The sequence below is a fragment of the Fundulus heteroclitus genome, chromosome 12 (assembly GCF_011125445.2).
Source record: "Fundulus heteroclitus isolate FHET01 chromosome 12, MU-UCD_Fhet_4.1, whole genome shotgun sequence".
NCBI lineage: Eukaryota > Metazoa > Chordata > Actinopteri > Cyprinodontiformes > Fundulidae > Fundulus > Fundulus heteroclitus.
Window position 1 is genome coordinate 43,519,607 of NC_046372.1, and position 15,947 is coordinate 43,535,553.

A 15,947-nucleotide genomic window follows, 5' to 3' on the forward strand; every position below is an offset into this window, starting at 1 on the left:
AAAGCTTTTTTTTTTTTTTTTTTTGGTTATGTCATTCGTCATTCATTTGGGCATGCCAAAAAATGACTCAGAGGCAGATTTAGAAAAACAAATAAGTCTTTAGGGAGGAGGAATATAAAATATATAGACAATATATAGCTAAGAAACATAAAAGCGGTACAAAAGTTTAGCAGTTACGGTGTGTGTGTGTCCTTGCTCTCGCAGCTGAGCGAGAATTTTTTTTTTTGCTAATTCCACTTTTTTTGGTCCTCACTTATTTCTGGGTAAGGGGTTATGTTTAGCACAAGGCTGCCAATTAGGTTTAGGTTAAACTTAGGCTATAGAAAGGGTTGAAAATGAATGGAAGTCAAGCCACAGTCCCCACTTTGTACTTTCCATCTCAGGGCGTCACAGCTTTCTTGAAATTCTTTGTAGCGTTGATTTTATTTTATTATTTTTTAATCATATATCATTTTAGCAAAGCAGTCACACCGTTTCTGCACTTTCAAAAAAGTGTTTTTCTGTATCTAACTAACTTTTTATTCAGGATCCCCTTACTCAGATGAGAGGAATATAACCAGCTTTTATAACTCCTGATTGAATTACCCAGAATCAGCAGCATGCACGCCTTGACTGATTGGTGTGGTGGTTTTCTAGTACTCTGCTACACTTTCTAGTGATTTGTTGCTTGCCGTGTCTGCCACTACCAGAGGTGGATCTGGGTCGAGATCTAACTGTTTTCTGGACACCAATGTTGATATGCTGCTGTCACTTAGAACCACTTTTATTGTTCTACAGCATATTTTATCATATTTCCATTAATTTTTTTTAAATTTAACCCTTTACTCTTTTATACGTTCTCCTCTGTTTAACTACAAAGACAAAAATAAATATAGTACAACCAAATTATAAACAGAACATTAATGGAACTTTTTTTTTATTTGATGGTCGTTCTTTATAGTAAGCTTGTATTTCAAAGGACATACTAGAAAATCTAATTACACTCAATTTATTATTGCATTATACAGCAAATGGCATACATCATAATCAGACGGTGAAGTCTATAAGACATTACTGTGAGAAAAAGCATCTAAGAGCACACACATATAAAGCCAGTGCTGACTCAAAAGTTACATGATGTTAACAGCATGTTGGTATTTGAGCAGCTTAAGGCAGAAAGGTGAGTAGTGCTCTGATGGTTCTGCTTTCGGTGTTGTGGGTCTGCTTTCCTGTTGGCAGCAGTTCAGAGCTCATGGAAATCTTCAGAGCCACGTTGGTGCAGCGCCTCAGAAACAGACCTGGGACAGAGAACCTGGGTCACCCTTCAGCTCCCCTCACTGTCTGTGCAGCGCCCTCTGCTGGTGTAATATCTGGTGGTTTGAGCTCAGAGGAGCACAATCTAAGGCAGGGGTGTCAAGCTCCGGTCCTCGAGGGCCGGTGTCCTGAAACTTTTAGAGGTTCCCTGGTACCACACACCTGAATCAAATGGCACAATTAGCTCCTCAGTATGCAGTCAGGTTCTTCAGAGTTCTGCTAATTACCTGATTATTTGACTCAGGCGTGTCAGACCAGGGAGACATCTAAAAGTTGCAGGACACTGGCCCTTAAGGACTGGACTTTGACACCTGTGATCTAAGGTGAGCAGCACCAGACGCTAGTTTGCTGCACTTTAACGTACAGTGCCTTGTGTGGAATATTAGCGGTCATTTCCATTTCAGACCTCACTTTACATTGTTACTTGTGCAGTTGATCTGCTTTAATTTGTTAATGATCAGCTAAAATTCGCATATGACCTTTCATTTCGACTTGTCCTGTTTTTCCTTCAGCCAGTCTGTTATAGATGTGCTGATCTGCTTGCAGTTGTTGCCCACTTTGAACAGATGGCTGCTAGGATACTCTGGTATACAGAAGGGGACGTGGCTGAGGAACTACATGATGTCTATTGAACACAGAGCATCACCCCTCCTTGTGATGATATCTGACCTTGGGTCTCATTTGTTCAAAAATCATTTCCCCAAAATAGTCATTTACACCTTTGAAAATCTAACTCACGCTGCCATATTGTTTTGACAATAGGCACTGTATTTCTGGCAACCTTTAAAAAAACAATAGTCCCCCACACACACAATTTTTCATGCTAGGATGTTCATCTGTCTGGGCTGTGTTTCCTCAGTAGCATCAAATGTTTCCACGAATAATTTTGCCTCTTGTTTGGAAATGGTCGAAGGACTTAGATTAATGAGAAAAGGCTGCTCTAAAACCATTGCTGATGACTTTCCATCCATAGCATTATAATGATAATAATCATTTTTATTGTCATTGCAACATACATCCCAATGAAATTTGTTCTCTGCATTTAACCCATCCCCTTGGGGAGCAGTGGGCTGCCACTGTGCTGCACCCGGGGAACAAGCTGGGGTTAAGGGTCTTGCTCAGGGACCCAGTGTGTGGGAGTTGAACCCAGAACCTCCGGGACACAAGTGTAACGCTCTAACCACTCCCTTTGAGTTGAGTTAACAACAGTACCTGAAGCATACCAACAAATCATCTTCTGATATTAGACAAGCTTGTTTAAAAAGATTAGCACCTGGCTGATAGCCTTTTGGTCAGTTTTCACACGCTGCTTTTACGATCTGCTTGTTAAACAACAGCATGGTATAATATGACATGTTGTTCATTTCGAGGTAGTCTTTGATAGATGAGATTATCAGATTCTACAGTACTCTATAACCTAACCATTGAAAATGAATGTGTATACTTTATACTGCACAGCAGAGCTCACCTAAGAGACTACATACATCCTCATTTAAGTAGAACAAACCAAATGTTAACCGTACACTGCAAGTGGGACGTCCTGCTCTTCAGTAAGGGTCAGTTCCTTCATGCCGGTTCAGAAATCGGCAAGTTCCAGTGAAATAAAAAGCTGGTAAGATTTTTAGTCTAATTGTGCTGATCACAAATGTCTGTGATCAGAAAACATGAAAAGGTTCAACAATCAATGTAATGGGAAATAAATCTTTTTTTTTTTATTAGCCGGTGTGAATTTTGTTCATTGGATCCTTTTTTCACAGAATTGCACAAACTTACTTTTGTGTAATCTTTCACTGATGAAATTGCAGCCTGAATCCAATTGCTTTTGTTTTTATTGCTTCACTGAACTTTTGAAATCTGTGGCTAAAGACACGTAGACCTCTATTCTGTCGCCACCTTGAGGCCAGTCTGTGAACAACCAGGAAAAAAATAAAGGTTCCCACAAGCGCTGAGGTAAATACTATTTATTGACTTTATCAGACAGTAAAAACCATTAAATACCGCTAACCCCGCAGAGATGCTGCATCATACAGTTGCTCTGCAGCAGTCTGCCATCAGGGCCGTCTCAAACATCACCGATCAGGCTAGCATCAGTCAAAACAGGCCAAGAGAACAGAGGCTACTGCATCCCAGAATCACACACAACAAAAACACAGAATTTGATCCAACACATTCTGCCTTTTACACCAGCAACTCGTCACCGATTAACAGCAACAAACCCAACCGTACCATTTTATTATTAATCAGTAAAGATCATCTATTTATACACAAATATATAGGAATCATTCTGGATTATAAAGCATCAAATAATTTAGTTCTAAAGGTTAACGACTTTTAATAAGACACTTGTTACTAATTGTAGTAAATATACAAATTGGGGAGGATGTTGACTATATACAGTTCAGAAATGGATTAATCTTGACCTCTTTAAAGCTAAACAGATGTGGGAGTATTGCTCGTGTGTGTGTGTGTGTGTGTGTGTGTGTGTGTGTGTGTGTGTGTGTGTGTGTGTGTGTGTGTGGGGGGGGGGGGGTGTTTGGGGTTAGGGCTTGAATGTTTCAGCACCGATTCAGCCTCACAGCCCCTGCATGGACAGGGTTCGGTCTCTCCCAGCTGGTGGGCTGAGGGAACCGGATCCTCTCCCAGCAGCCGTGTTGCAGCAGTCTGACAGTAGTGGTGCGTTCACTGCGCTGGGCAGCAAACAGCTTTGTTTTTAACACACCACAGCCCTTTTCTGGAACACGTATGTGTGTGTAAACCGCCTGTCTGCGCCAACATCAGAACAGAAGAGCCGACTGTTTGTTGCATGCACCTTCCTTTACAGCGTCGGTAAAAATGAATGTAAAAAAAAAAAGCTGATTCTCTTTCAACGAAATGGGGGGTAACAACGAAAATCTGATATGTGACAGCAGGCTGCGTACATTTCTCCTGGTGTGGACTTCACAAGCAGACCTTTTTGGAAACAACAGAGGAGGAACGATGGGACGTAAAAATAAAAGAGGGCTCAATCCTCGCTACCCTCTAGAAACCTTCAAGGGAGCACCCCCATGGTTACAGATGGAGATGGACATTGGGGTGCTTCCAGTAAAAGAATAAAAATAGAAAATACTCACCAGAACTACCTGGTTTTACTTAACTTTTATAGAGTGTGTGTGTCATTAAAGTGCCTGTAACAAAAGCATGAAAGTAACCTGAAGAAAGCTTCAATATTTACCAGAAAGAAGAAGTAATTTGCTAGGGACAATATATTACTCAGTATACTGTGTCTAAGACCTCTTGGGGTCTCTTTGTACATCTTGTGTGCGTTCGCTCCTCGGGTGTTCAGGGTTTGGGTTTGGTGGTGGGAGTGACTACAGGACCCACAGGCGCGCTGACAGGAATGACGCCGGTGGCCAGCAGGATGATGATGAGGATGATGATGAGCACGACCACGATGATGACCACCACCAGCTTGACGTTCTTCCACCAGTAGGAACGGGCCACTTTGTGAGACGTCTGCTTGAAGTTCTGAGCCTGTGCGGGAGAGACGGCAGATTATCACTCTGTTAAAAAAAGGTCAGTCACATCACTCCTGACTGCAGGATGAGATGCTGCTGCAGGCCAGCGCTCTCAAACTGTCTGGGAACGTGCCAGAAGGCAAAAAGATCAAGAAACCGTTCCCACTGATTAAATTAAATGCTGTGTTCACCTTCACACGCTTGAAAAGATTTTTATTTATTACTGAACGAGAACACATAAAAAAAAGGTTAAGTTCCAGGACATTAATTAGCTTATTTAATAAAAGTTCTTCTCATTGGATTATCAATCATCTGTTTCTGCCTTTTAATAAAAGGGAAAAAAAAAAGAAAGAAAAAAAGGACCTCTTTGTTCATAATCTTCATTTGATGGAGGGTTTGGATCGGTTCCTGCTGGGTTCTCTGAACACGATCCCTAACCAGGAGAGTTGTTGGATTGAAACGAGTGCAGAGGAAAACGTTTATAACAGCTTCCTCTCTCTTCTCAGTGAATTGTTCATGCTTCCTGAGGGATGCTGGGTAATCTCAGCTGGCTATGTTCAAGGTCAGTCCCTGAAGGACTACCTGCTGGATGCAGGAGGTGATGGAAGCCCTTCAAAGCCTTCATGACCTTGGGTTCCCTAGACTAGAACATTGGTTGGAGCCAGCTGTCTAACTTTAGCCCTTACAGATCAAAGTTTTGCACAAAAAACAAAAACAAAACAGGTAACCACTAGTGTCCCATTATGCGTCACCTGTTATATTTTAGTCACTGTATTTAGTCAGGCAACGGGCAGAGAGAGAAGGGGGGAGACATGCAGCAGGGATCCTGGGTTGGGTTCTGGACCCTGGCCAGCTGCGCCTCAACCAAGAGGAGCCGGGCACATGCCTTTTTCTTCGGTTTTGGAGATATTGAATGTTTTGCCAAAAAAAAAAGTCCCTTTTAATGAGTATGCCTTACTCCCTACATCCAAACTCAGACTTTAGTAAACCTTTGGGATCCAAAGGAGCAGAACAGATTTCCCCCATCAATTTGCTTTCAGATTAAGATCAGAGATGTAGAAAGTTAGCTGCTAGCCAAACTGAAGCAATACCAGTTATAAACATGATTACGTTCTACAGCAAATTGGTATTTCCTTCTATTTCTATTCTTTCAGTCATAGTCACATGTCCCACTATAGTTATATCACATTTGACGACTGAATCATCTTCTAAGACGCCTCTGACATCGGCCATAACGGCTGATTGGTTTAGCTCCCTGAGAAATAGACTCAACCTTTAATGAACAGCCAAATTAAAGTGTGACACGGGCTGACGCACGCTGTGCAATGAGACATCTGCTCCTGAGATAGCGAGCTGCGGGGTTAATGAGCTCATTCTCTTTACAAGGTGCCAGACAAAGAGCCCTCCATTAAAAGTTGCCTTCCACAGAAGAAAGATACTTCAGACTTTATTTTTTTTTTTACAAACCAAACATCAAACATCTTGTTTTCAGACTCGTTCCTGATGGCGGTCGCTGTGATCCCAGCCTGGCGCCGTGGACACAAACCTACACATCGTAAGACCAACACAACAACAACAGAGAGCTGGTGGCAACACTGACCCCTGCTTGCAGATCCTCCGACTTGCCCATGAGGTCGTCCAACCTCTCGCCTCGCGCCAGGATGCGGTCCACGTTCTGCGTCATGATGCTTTTCACGCCATCCACCTGATCCTTCAGGACCTGGACCTTGTCCTTCGGCTCCGGGGCGTCCTCGATCTCTCCCCGCTCCTACGACGGCGAGCAGAGAACTGACAGTTAGCGGAGGTTCAGGCGTCGCCATCAGCATCACTCAGACTCAGAGTGGATGTTTGGTCATGGACACTGTGAGGTCATTACGCATGCCCTACATCGTTCCACTGTGTACCGTTCATACAATTAAATCCCTGATGTTTTCAAATTACTCTCACCTGTTAGCAAGCTGCTTTTACATTTTTCATTGGTCAGAATATGAGCTGAAAGATCCCAGGACATATTTAGCCACCTGGCTGAATATATGCACTGCTAAAGGTAAAACATACCGGACCAGAACATCTAAAACGCTGCAATGTTGGTGAAAGCTCGCTAAATAGTCGTGGCTACCCCAGCCCCCTCTGTTCCTGCTCTTCAGAAGGCCTGATAAAAGAAATAATAATAAAAAAATTTGAATCCAGTTGGTCTTGTATGCGTTTTCATCTGGGTAAAAATAAATCCTGTAGTACGGGCTAACACGGCGAAGCAGCAAACTGAAGAAGCACAAGGATGTGGACCTGCAGGAGAGGCTCAGACACAAGGCAAATGTCCCCCATCAACGAGTGTCTGATAAAAAAGAAATGAAGGTACAGGCCAAATTCAGGCAAGTTGGATATTATCAGGACAGAGTAAATCTGCTTCGGGAAGGTAAAGGCAGAGGGGAGAGGTTTTATGGCTGAGACGATTCATGGAGTAACTTGATTCCAGATGTTTTTACATGTCCTGTCTGGCTGTGTCGCACTCAGAATGGCTCTTAGTGCCAGACAGAGACCAACAGACTTACTTTCACAAGTGGAGCGTCGCTGCTTTCGCCCCAGCGCTGCGCTCCACTCTCGTGCGACAAACTTTACTGGACGGTATTTTGGGATTATTCCAATTTCAAATTCACTGCAACCCTTGATGACAGCTGAACGATGGAGAGAAAACATGCAGCTGGTATATTGTTGAATTTTACGACAAAGATGTCAGCAGAGATTAATGCTCCTTTTCCTCGCTCCTACCATCAAAATAACCTCAGCCTTCTCCTTGAGCTTCGGCACTTTAGCCATGAAGTCTGTTTTCAGGCGTGGGGATCAGCATCCTGGCCAGATGTTATGCTGGGTTGTAGAGCGTAACGCGCTGCACTTCCAGCGTCATACCCTGGTAAACACGGAGTCAATGTTGTCCATGGCGATTGAGATGTTGCATCTGGGACTGAATAAAATGTGAAGCTCCATCCTTGATGCTGAGAACCTGGTCTCAGCCACCAGACTACTGCTCAGTGGGTTCCTTTCGTTTCAAAGAACTTTCTTATGACAAAATATGTTTCCTCTTCAATTACAAAAGGAAAGTGTAGAAAACTCAGCACAACAGCAAAGGTTGTTAACGTTTAGGAGAGGAAATGTGAAAGTACTTTACAGTCAAATTGAATCTGTTTATCACAGAAGTGCCATAACAAACTTGAATTTCTTGATTTTCTTTCTACATCTTATCAGATTGGGGGCATTTGACCAGAAAGCAGACTGGAATCTGAAGCAGCAGTCAGGACTTTGATATCTGTGGGTTTACGCTTGTCACAACACAACATTTCAAACTTGACGCAGATACTCAACAAAACACTCTGTATCATTTCTGCTAGCGCGGCAACATTTCTTCAAGGCACAGCGTTCTTTCTGGTTAAGGGGAAAATATGATTAATTACATTATGAAAACCTTTTAACTTCCTGAATTAACATCCAAAACCAGTAAATGAAAGACAATCCAGCCCTCCATTAGGGAAATATATAAGTGTTGCATTCATGTTTGGCAGAACAGTAGAAGTGTTAATATCCTTTATGTTCACCTTTGATTCAGTTGTGCAGTTCTTTAATTTTGTAATGATAGCTCATCAGCCACTGTGTGATTCCAATTGCCTCTAAGATTACTAATGATACAAATAAAGAATGATTCTAAACTAAAATAAGTGGTTAAAAAACAAAACATGGTTCTGGTGCATCCAGAACAGATTTTTACAGCGTAAACGAGGATCTGGGCCATGCAAATATATCCAGCAGCAGCCTGGTACAATTTCTGCCTACCTGGTAATTTTGCGTGATATTTTCTATAGTGATCAACGCGAGGAGCTGGAGTTTCTGCTCTAATAGCCAGCTTCAGCCTGGCTCCAAAATAACCTTTGTTATTATTAGCCACATTAGCCTACATTGCTTTTACAACTACACTGCAAAAAGGGAACTAAAAGTAAAATGTTCTTGAAATGAGTGCACTTGTCCTTGATTTGAGCAGGTAAGTAAGATGATCTGCCAATGTAATAAAAATTTGCTCCTAAAATAGGAACAGCTCATCTTCATCATCTTATTTCAGTGCAGTATATCTAATGATATTATTTTAGGAGTAAAAATACTCAATTAGCAGATCATCTTATTTCCCTGCTCAAATAAATGACAAAAACACTTTTAGTTCCCTTTTTGCAGTGTAAATTAGTTTGTTTCAACATTTCTGAACCGACTGAGTCATCGGCTGGTTAACATTGTCCAGCGTTGATTCGGACCGCAGTGCAACAACGTGTTGCGAGGTGCAGAATTTGCTCCTGGGCAGCGCATCTTGACGGGGCAGCTCAGACCGACAGTACTCCGTCATTGGCAGGGCTCTCAACTCTCACGCAATGACCGTGTGACACGCATTTCCCTGACCACACACACACGCCACACATGGCATTCCTCACGCATCAAAATAACAAAACCCACCTGGGCTGCAGAATATCCGTTCACAGCACCGTCCGCTCAGATCTAAACCCGCCTTCTGCGGAGCTGTTTCAGCCTCTTTCGCAGCTAGTGGCCATCAGCAGTTATTATTGCTGCAGTTGGTGTTAAGAGAGCAGCAGGGAGAGCGATCAGAGTTAGTCTTAACTCTATTCAGTGATCATTTGTACATTTGATCCATTCATGTGGGTCTATCTAGAAACTAGATGTTTTACAAGAATAAAGCAGACAGCTGGAATGGACTCAGGAAGGTGGAGTTTTGGTGGCAGAAGACAGAATTTCTGGAGATGCGCGACAATCAGAGCAAATCGTCAGGAATCTGGAAACGACCACAGAGCCGTTTACTTGGTAAAAAGATGCCGTATAGAGCGTAAATGTTGTGAAAGAGTTTAAACAGAAGTTATTCTCCTGATATTAGGCAGTCTGGGTATGTTGAAACAGTAACGGGATGAACAGTTGTGTGTTTTTTCTGTTTTAACCCACTAACTGAATAATAAAGTGTCGACACTCCTCTTTCACCATAGACGTTGAGAGGTCTGTCCCTGCGTGCTCACCAGGACTACAGATAGAACAGTCCAGAGCATCTTTCCAGGCTGATTCCCAACGAGCTCTGAAAGGACATCAAGTCCTGTTGTCTAGTGTCATCCACACATCTGGGTACACTCGTATACTTCCTGCATCAAGAGCAGAATCTCTTGGCCAATGAGCTGCCTGTGGTCAAACAGACACAGCGTCTGACAGATGTTTGCAGAGGCCAAAACATATAGGCTTGTCAAAGGAAACGCTGCTGTACTGAAGCAGGCCAGAGCCCTCAGTAATACCCCTCCTAGTGGCTGTGGGCCCTGTGTAGTAAACTGTAAGTAGCACCTAAGCATAGCCAATATGTTTGTAGGGTTATAGGGGTAGATTAAACGTTTCATAGAAGTCACCCTGTTTAAAAAGGTAAGAAAAATGTTCCGATTCTGAGAGCTCAACATTGATGAGACATTGGTGATTCAAAAGAGTCAGTAGAAAAAACGTTGTGGCTGGATTTTATAGAGAGCGCTAGGTGATGCATGTCTGGTGCTGGTTTGACAGATGGGGTAATCTGGAGAGATAAACATGTTGCAAATATAACGGTTAAAAAAAAAAAAAGAAAAAACTGGCAACACAGTTCCTCAAACTGGCATCTACATAAAAAGCAAGTCATGTTAAAAGACCCAAACCTAGAGAAGAAATACATTTGATCATAACGTTATACAGCCTGTTCTCTGGCAGAATCTCCATCCAGCTGTTCATAGGGGATTTGTCTGATTTCCTCAACTATAAAGAAGTTATATCTCTAGACATAAACAGCAGCATCTGACTGGTTGACGTGTTACTATGTCAGCAGATGTGTTCAGTGGGAAGACCGTTGATTCAGACTCCTCCCTGAAAGCCAAGACCCCAGACCTGGCTGTAAAAACCCAACATGTTGCTGGCCAGACATTTGGATTATTTGGATTTTTTTTTTATAAACACTGACTGCTGAAGGTGCGGCCTAAAGCCACCCTCAGAGGCGTTCACCAACCCTCTGGACTTAGCGGGTCTGTGGGAAAACCAGCAGGAGTACCGTGGAGCAGACACAGGGTGGGGCGTGTAGAGTGGTGTGGGGTAGACATCGCCGATGGAAAACGGAGAAGCGAGAAGATGTCGGCTGTAGATACCGGCTGGTATCGGTTTCTGGTGGTTTGGTAATAGTTAGTGTTGCGCCGATGCCATTTTTTGGCCCCGATACCGATACCCGATACCTGGCTATGCAGTATTGGCCGATACCGATACCATCTGTTTGAAATTAATGTGTGTGTGTGTGTATATATGAAGAACTGCATACTACTTGGATGTAAAATAATTGCCACCATGGCTTTGTCAAGCTGCTACCTTATTAAAGCAGGAAAAAGACTAATACAAAGTGAATCCAGTAAAACTAGTGAGTGTCGGGAGAGAGAAGGCTGCGTTCAAGTGACATACAAACATCAGAATGGTATCTGTGCCCTATTTGTTGGTACTTGCCGATACTGATACCACCATTTCAGTGCTGGATCGGGGCGCCGTCCCATACTGGTATCAGTGCAACACTAGTAATAATCTCGACTAAATCCATTAATCCAACATAGTTCCAGACTATTTATACACATGTTTGAAACTATAACTTGTTACATGATCTAACCGCTTTGATACAAAACTAATTAATTCCTAGTGGTTTTACAATAATACAATACAGTCTGTTATTTTATTTAAACACAGCCTTGAGCAGAAATACTGATTTACTGCACGGTTCTTGCTGTTGTGTTCTTTCTACAGCAGCACTAGGAGGCTACAAAGAGCCAGCAGTCGGCTCCTTAACAATCCCGCCCACTTGAAAAGAGCACAACTGCTTAATTTCTCTTTCTTGTAAGCAAGAAAAAAAGTTAAAAGGTAAAACAACCCAAAAAACAAAACAACAACAGAAGGGCTATACTTGGATATTGCTGTATGAAGTCTGACGACCGCAGGCAGTCTAATTTCAGACGGTGAGCAGTAGTAACAGAATTACTCGGTACAGCTGGAGAAAACTCCAGAACCGGAGCTTTTGAAAACCTTGGTGTCCCGTCATGCTGGCTGCAGATTTATAGATATATCTTTCTACCAGAACTAAATTGTTTTAAAAGCATCACTGTAGTTTGGCCTAAACCAGGGGTCTGCAACCTGTGGCTCTGGAGCCGCAAGTGGCTCTTTGGACCTTCCACAGTGTCTCTTAATAACTTTGGCAACAAATTATATTTTTATAATGGTATTTAAATGTAATAATGATAATAAATGCAGGTTTTAGCATTTTTTTCTTGGAATAATTGCTTCTAATTTTCACAACAGAATGAGGTTAAAAGTGCCAGTAATATTTAACTTTAAACCAATATTTTTTCACTAAGATCTTTTTTACATCATTTTCCACAAATAACATCCCACCCATCCTCTTTTTTTAAACCTCAAAATACACATAAAAGGGCATTTCTTTAACGATGACAACATATCTCCTACAGTAGATCACAAATTATAACAATATTTTTTTCATAAGGCCAGGCAACGTTTGCGGCTCTGAACGAGTTTAATTCAAGTGACTGTAGGCAGAACGGCTCTTCAGACTGAAGGATGCAGGTCCCTGGTCTTAACCATATTAAGTCACCAGAAGCATGAAGTGCTTCAATTTGTTCCCAACTAGAAAACATAAAGCCCAGAAAGTCTGGAGTGATTCTGAAATAAAGCTTTAAATCTCCTCATGAATCCTAATTTGGTGTGGTCTTAATTGTTCAATGAGTCAGCTTATCCAGCTTCTTAGCTTTCAGCAAACATCTGTATGTTTTGCAGCGCTTTGCTGCGTGGCGAACTGAACCTTCTTTTTAGACATCATGAAACCTGACTTTGGGAACCACTACAAAACGTTTGAACCCCAAGCTGCTTGAACTCCACGCTGAAGGATCCTTTTAATCCTTGGCCAAAGGTGAATACAACCTTCAAAAGGGACATTTAGACAACACAGGCATTCCCCTAAGCACTGCCAGATAACCGATTAAAAACCCCTGGCTGTTTCTTCCACACCCTGCTGCTGAACACTAAGGTTTCTGCCGCGTCTTTTCAAACCGAATGCAAAGTAAACTGACATCTCACAGCGCTGTAGGTGTGAATTCAGAGCTGAAGTGGCAGCAGGCGGCAGAGCGAGCTCAGCGACGCCTCCCTGTCCCAGAAGACGGCCTCTAAACAAAGTGGTATCTAGGAAACAGAGCAGGTTTTTCCTGCGTCATCTGCTCCCCGCTGCCTCGTCTCATCCCGTCCTCTCCACCTTCTTTACACTTTTTTTTTTATTCTAAACAGCTGCATTTGACATTGGCCAGCTGTTCAGACCAACTATACCTTTGATTCTGTTGAATCCTACGTCCATCCAGGAGAAACATCCGGTCTGTTGAACTTTTAGTCACCTGCCACACAAACCAAGCCCAGTCTCTTCTTAAACCTCTTCATACCGACGACTCCTTCAGGTCCCGCCGCATGGCTGACGGCTATCCAGTATCACGCCTCACATAAAGAGGGCCGTTTGTCTGAGTCCCTCACAGCCGGATGAAGAGTCTTGCATTCGTACGAGTCATGAAAAGTGACCTCGCTGTTCCACTGAGACTCCATAACTCATACAAAGGCCTGTTAGATAACGAGTGCCGCTATTTAGCCGAGGCGTAATGGATAAAGTTGTTCAAAAGATGAAGAAAAGAAAAGAAACGCTCTCTTAACTACAACAGCAAAGATTGTGCGTTTAACCGCTGCTGTAAATGCAAAGTGGCTCATTTTACTCGCCACTCCAGAATCCTAACCGTCCGCTCATTTTCTAGGCAAACGAAATGTTCCAAATCAGAACGAAACGGAGCCAGGAGATGAATGAGCGAGCACTGAGATTGGCTCTTATGCTTTAATCGGTGACTGGTTCTGTTTGGAAAGATAATAACGGTCGTTTCTGAGTTAGGCCATCGCTTTGAATGGAAGGCTTTTGTTCTATAAACTGTTTAGAGAGAAAAAAAAGTGATGTGATGTAAGGGTAATATGCAAAGATGAAGAAGTGCAAGTCAGAAAAACTGTTGGATTTACTGATCGATGTATTCAATAAAACTAGATAGATAGATAGATAGATAGATAGATAGATAGATAGATAACTTAGATAGATAGATAGATCACTTTCCCACTGAGAGCTTAAAATTTCTACTATTTTACCAAAATAATTCAGTTCACGAATACAAACTTTTTTTTAAATGCCAAAACAACACAAACCAAATATAGCCCCTGTCCTGTTGCAACGTTTTAAAAATCTTGTCGAAGCTTTGCATTTGCTGAGGTGGCGTTGTATAAATGTCCAAAAGTATCAGAGAACTAATCCAACTCCTGTTTGATCCCGACAGTAAAACATCTAAATCATAAGGCCTTTAACGGAAGTGATCATGGTATAAAACGTGGTGAATCACTGCAGGTGGGACAAAATAAAAGGCAGTAATAATATTCTTGTATTTTTAAAGCTTAATCCTTTGGGATCTGCGACTTTAGAGTCTAATACCAAACTAATTTGTCCAACATGGCATTGGGCTGGTTAACAGAATCGCATAGCAGGGTTCTGCTACCTGTCCAACACAAAGAGGCAAATTTTACCCCCATTCAGCCTCATTGAAACTTTAGAATATATGACACGAACGCTTGAAAACAGACAAGTTTGAATTTCTGAGAAAGACCTTACACAGGAAAGGTGACATTTTAAAGAACTGTTTCCAGTTTTTGTCATGTCTGTTTTAACTATTGTATGTTTTAAAATAAATGAGATAGGTTGTTTTTTTTTCCAAGGGGATGTTGTCATTTGTGGAAAAACTATGCAAAGAAAATTCATACAATTCTGTTGTGAAAATCAAATGCAAATATTCTATAAAAACTGCAGCAACTTGTGTTTGTTTTTATACCCGTTTTATATTTTGGCCAATATTATTAAGAGCCGCCGTTGAAGGTCTAAGGAGCCACTTGTGGCTCTGGAGGCCCAGGTTGCAGACATCTGAGCTGAAAGAAAGCTTCTTCATGGCTTCTAATCCGAAAAATTATACATTTGTCTATGAATTACTTCCACTTGTGGGGGAAAAAAAGACAACAGTCCTGGTTCGGAAGCTAAAGGACAGACAGCTACCATCACTGCCCTGTTTCAGAAAAAAGTTACTGGTATAACTACAACATATTACGTGAAGCGGATACAAAGTTTAATGACTTTTTTTTGGCTGAACTAAAGTAGAAATCCTTCCACCGCGCAGTTTTCTGTTCAGAGATGGCCGGTGGGTCGTGTTTTAGCTCGGCTACGCAGGAACTCCCTTCCTGGAGGCAGAAAAGTAAACCAGGCCGCCGGTTTTCGTCCTCTCCCTTCCACAGAGCTCCCCTTCCTCAGTAAATACACCTGCTGCCTGTATGGCGACTCGGGACAAACAAAGCTTTTTCAGCCATTATTCTCATCACCTACCGGATCATAGTCCATCTTGTTTGGAAGCAAAAGTCCTCTGGCTCGTAAATTGCTGGCCTAAGTTGTAGTTTAGCTGGTTGCTTTTACTTAAAACCTATAAAACCTCGGTTTAAAACATTAAAGTTAAATACTTTCTAGTTCCGACTACGTTTCCTCTTCGACTTAACTTCCTGGTAGATGTTTTTTTTTCCTACTCTGAATTCCTCCGCGCCGCCGCTGTCAAGTGGACCACATCACAGCCTGCTGCTTCCTCTGTCATATTAAAACACGGAACCCCGCGACGACGCGCGGCTGCTTTATCTGCAAGCAAACACTAAAATAACTACATGATTTATATTGTTTTTTATTGCGTTTAGACCATTGTCAACATTTTCAGGCCGCCATCCACACTGTAAAGGGGGAAAAAAACGCTTTTGTTTTGAAAATTCACCTGTACCTCTCTGGTTATTACGTAACACAACCGAACCACTCCTGTCGTGACGTCACACCCGGCAGGCACATCCTAATTATGAGTTTACTTATTACCGTGTCATAATTGTGTTTTTCTCAGAACCTCAGGGCTGTGTACTTGGGCACCTTTTGTTTTTCTGACCAAACCAGAGAACTAAGCGAAGCCCTGTAGAAAAATG

General features: G+C 42.2%; 1 protein-coding gene across 1 annotated transcript; it reads right to left on the bottom strand.

Annotated features, from left to right (window-relative positions):
- Positions 1-3,239: 3,239 nt before the first annotated feature.
- LOC105915268 (vesicle-associated membrane protein 8) lies at positions 3,240-15,550 on the bottom strand. Its single transcript, XM_012849321.3, has 3 exons — positions 15,319-15,550; positions 6,388-6,555; positions 3,240-4,803 (listed from the first exon to the last, which is right to left on the bottom strand). Exons 1-3 carry the CDS (start codon positions 15,331-15,333, stop codon positions 4,612-4,614), a joined length of 375 nt encoding a protein of 124 aa, XP_012704775.1. The 5' UTR covers positions 15,334-15,550; the 3' UTR covers positions 3,240-4,611.
- Between the last annotated feature and the right edge of the window lie 397 nt (positions 15,551-15,947).

Excerpts from the sequence above, each read along its gene's own strand:
- LOC105915268 (XM_012849321.3), bottom strand. Across the intron at positions 4,804-6,387 it reads CGGAGGATCTGCAAGCAGGG|GCTCAGAACTTCAAGCAGAC; the intron begins GTCAGTGTTGCC and ends TCTCCCGCACAG.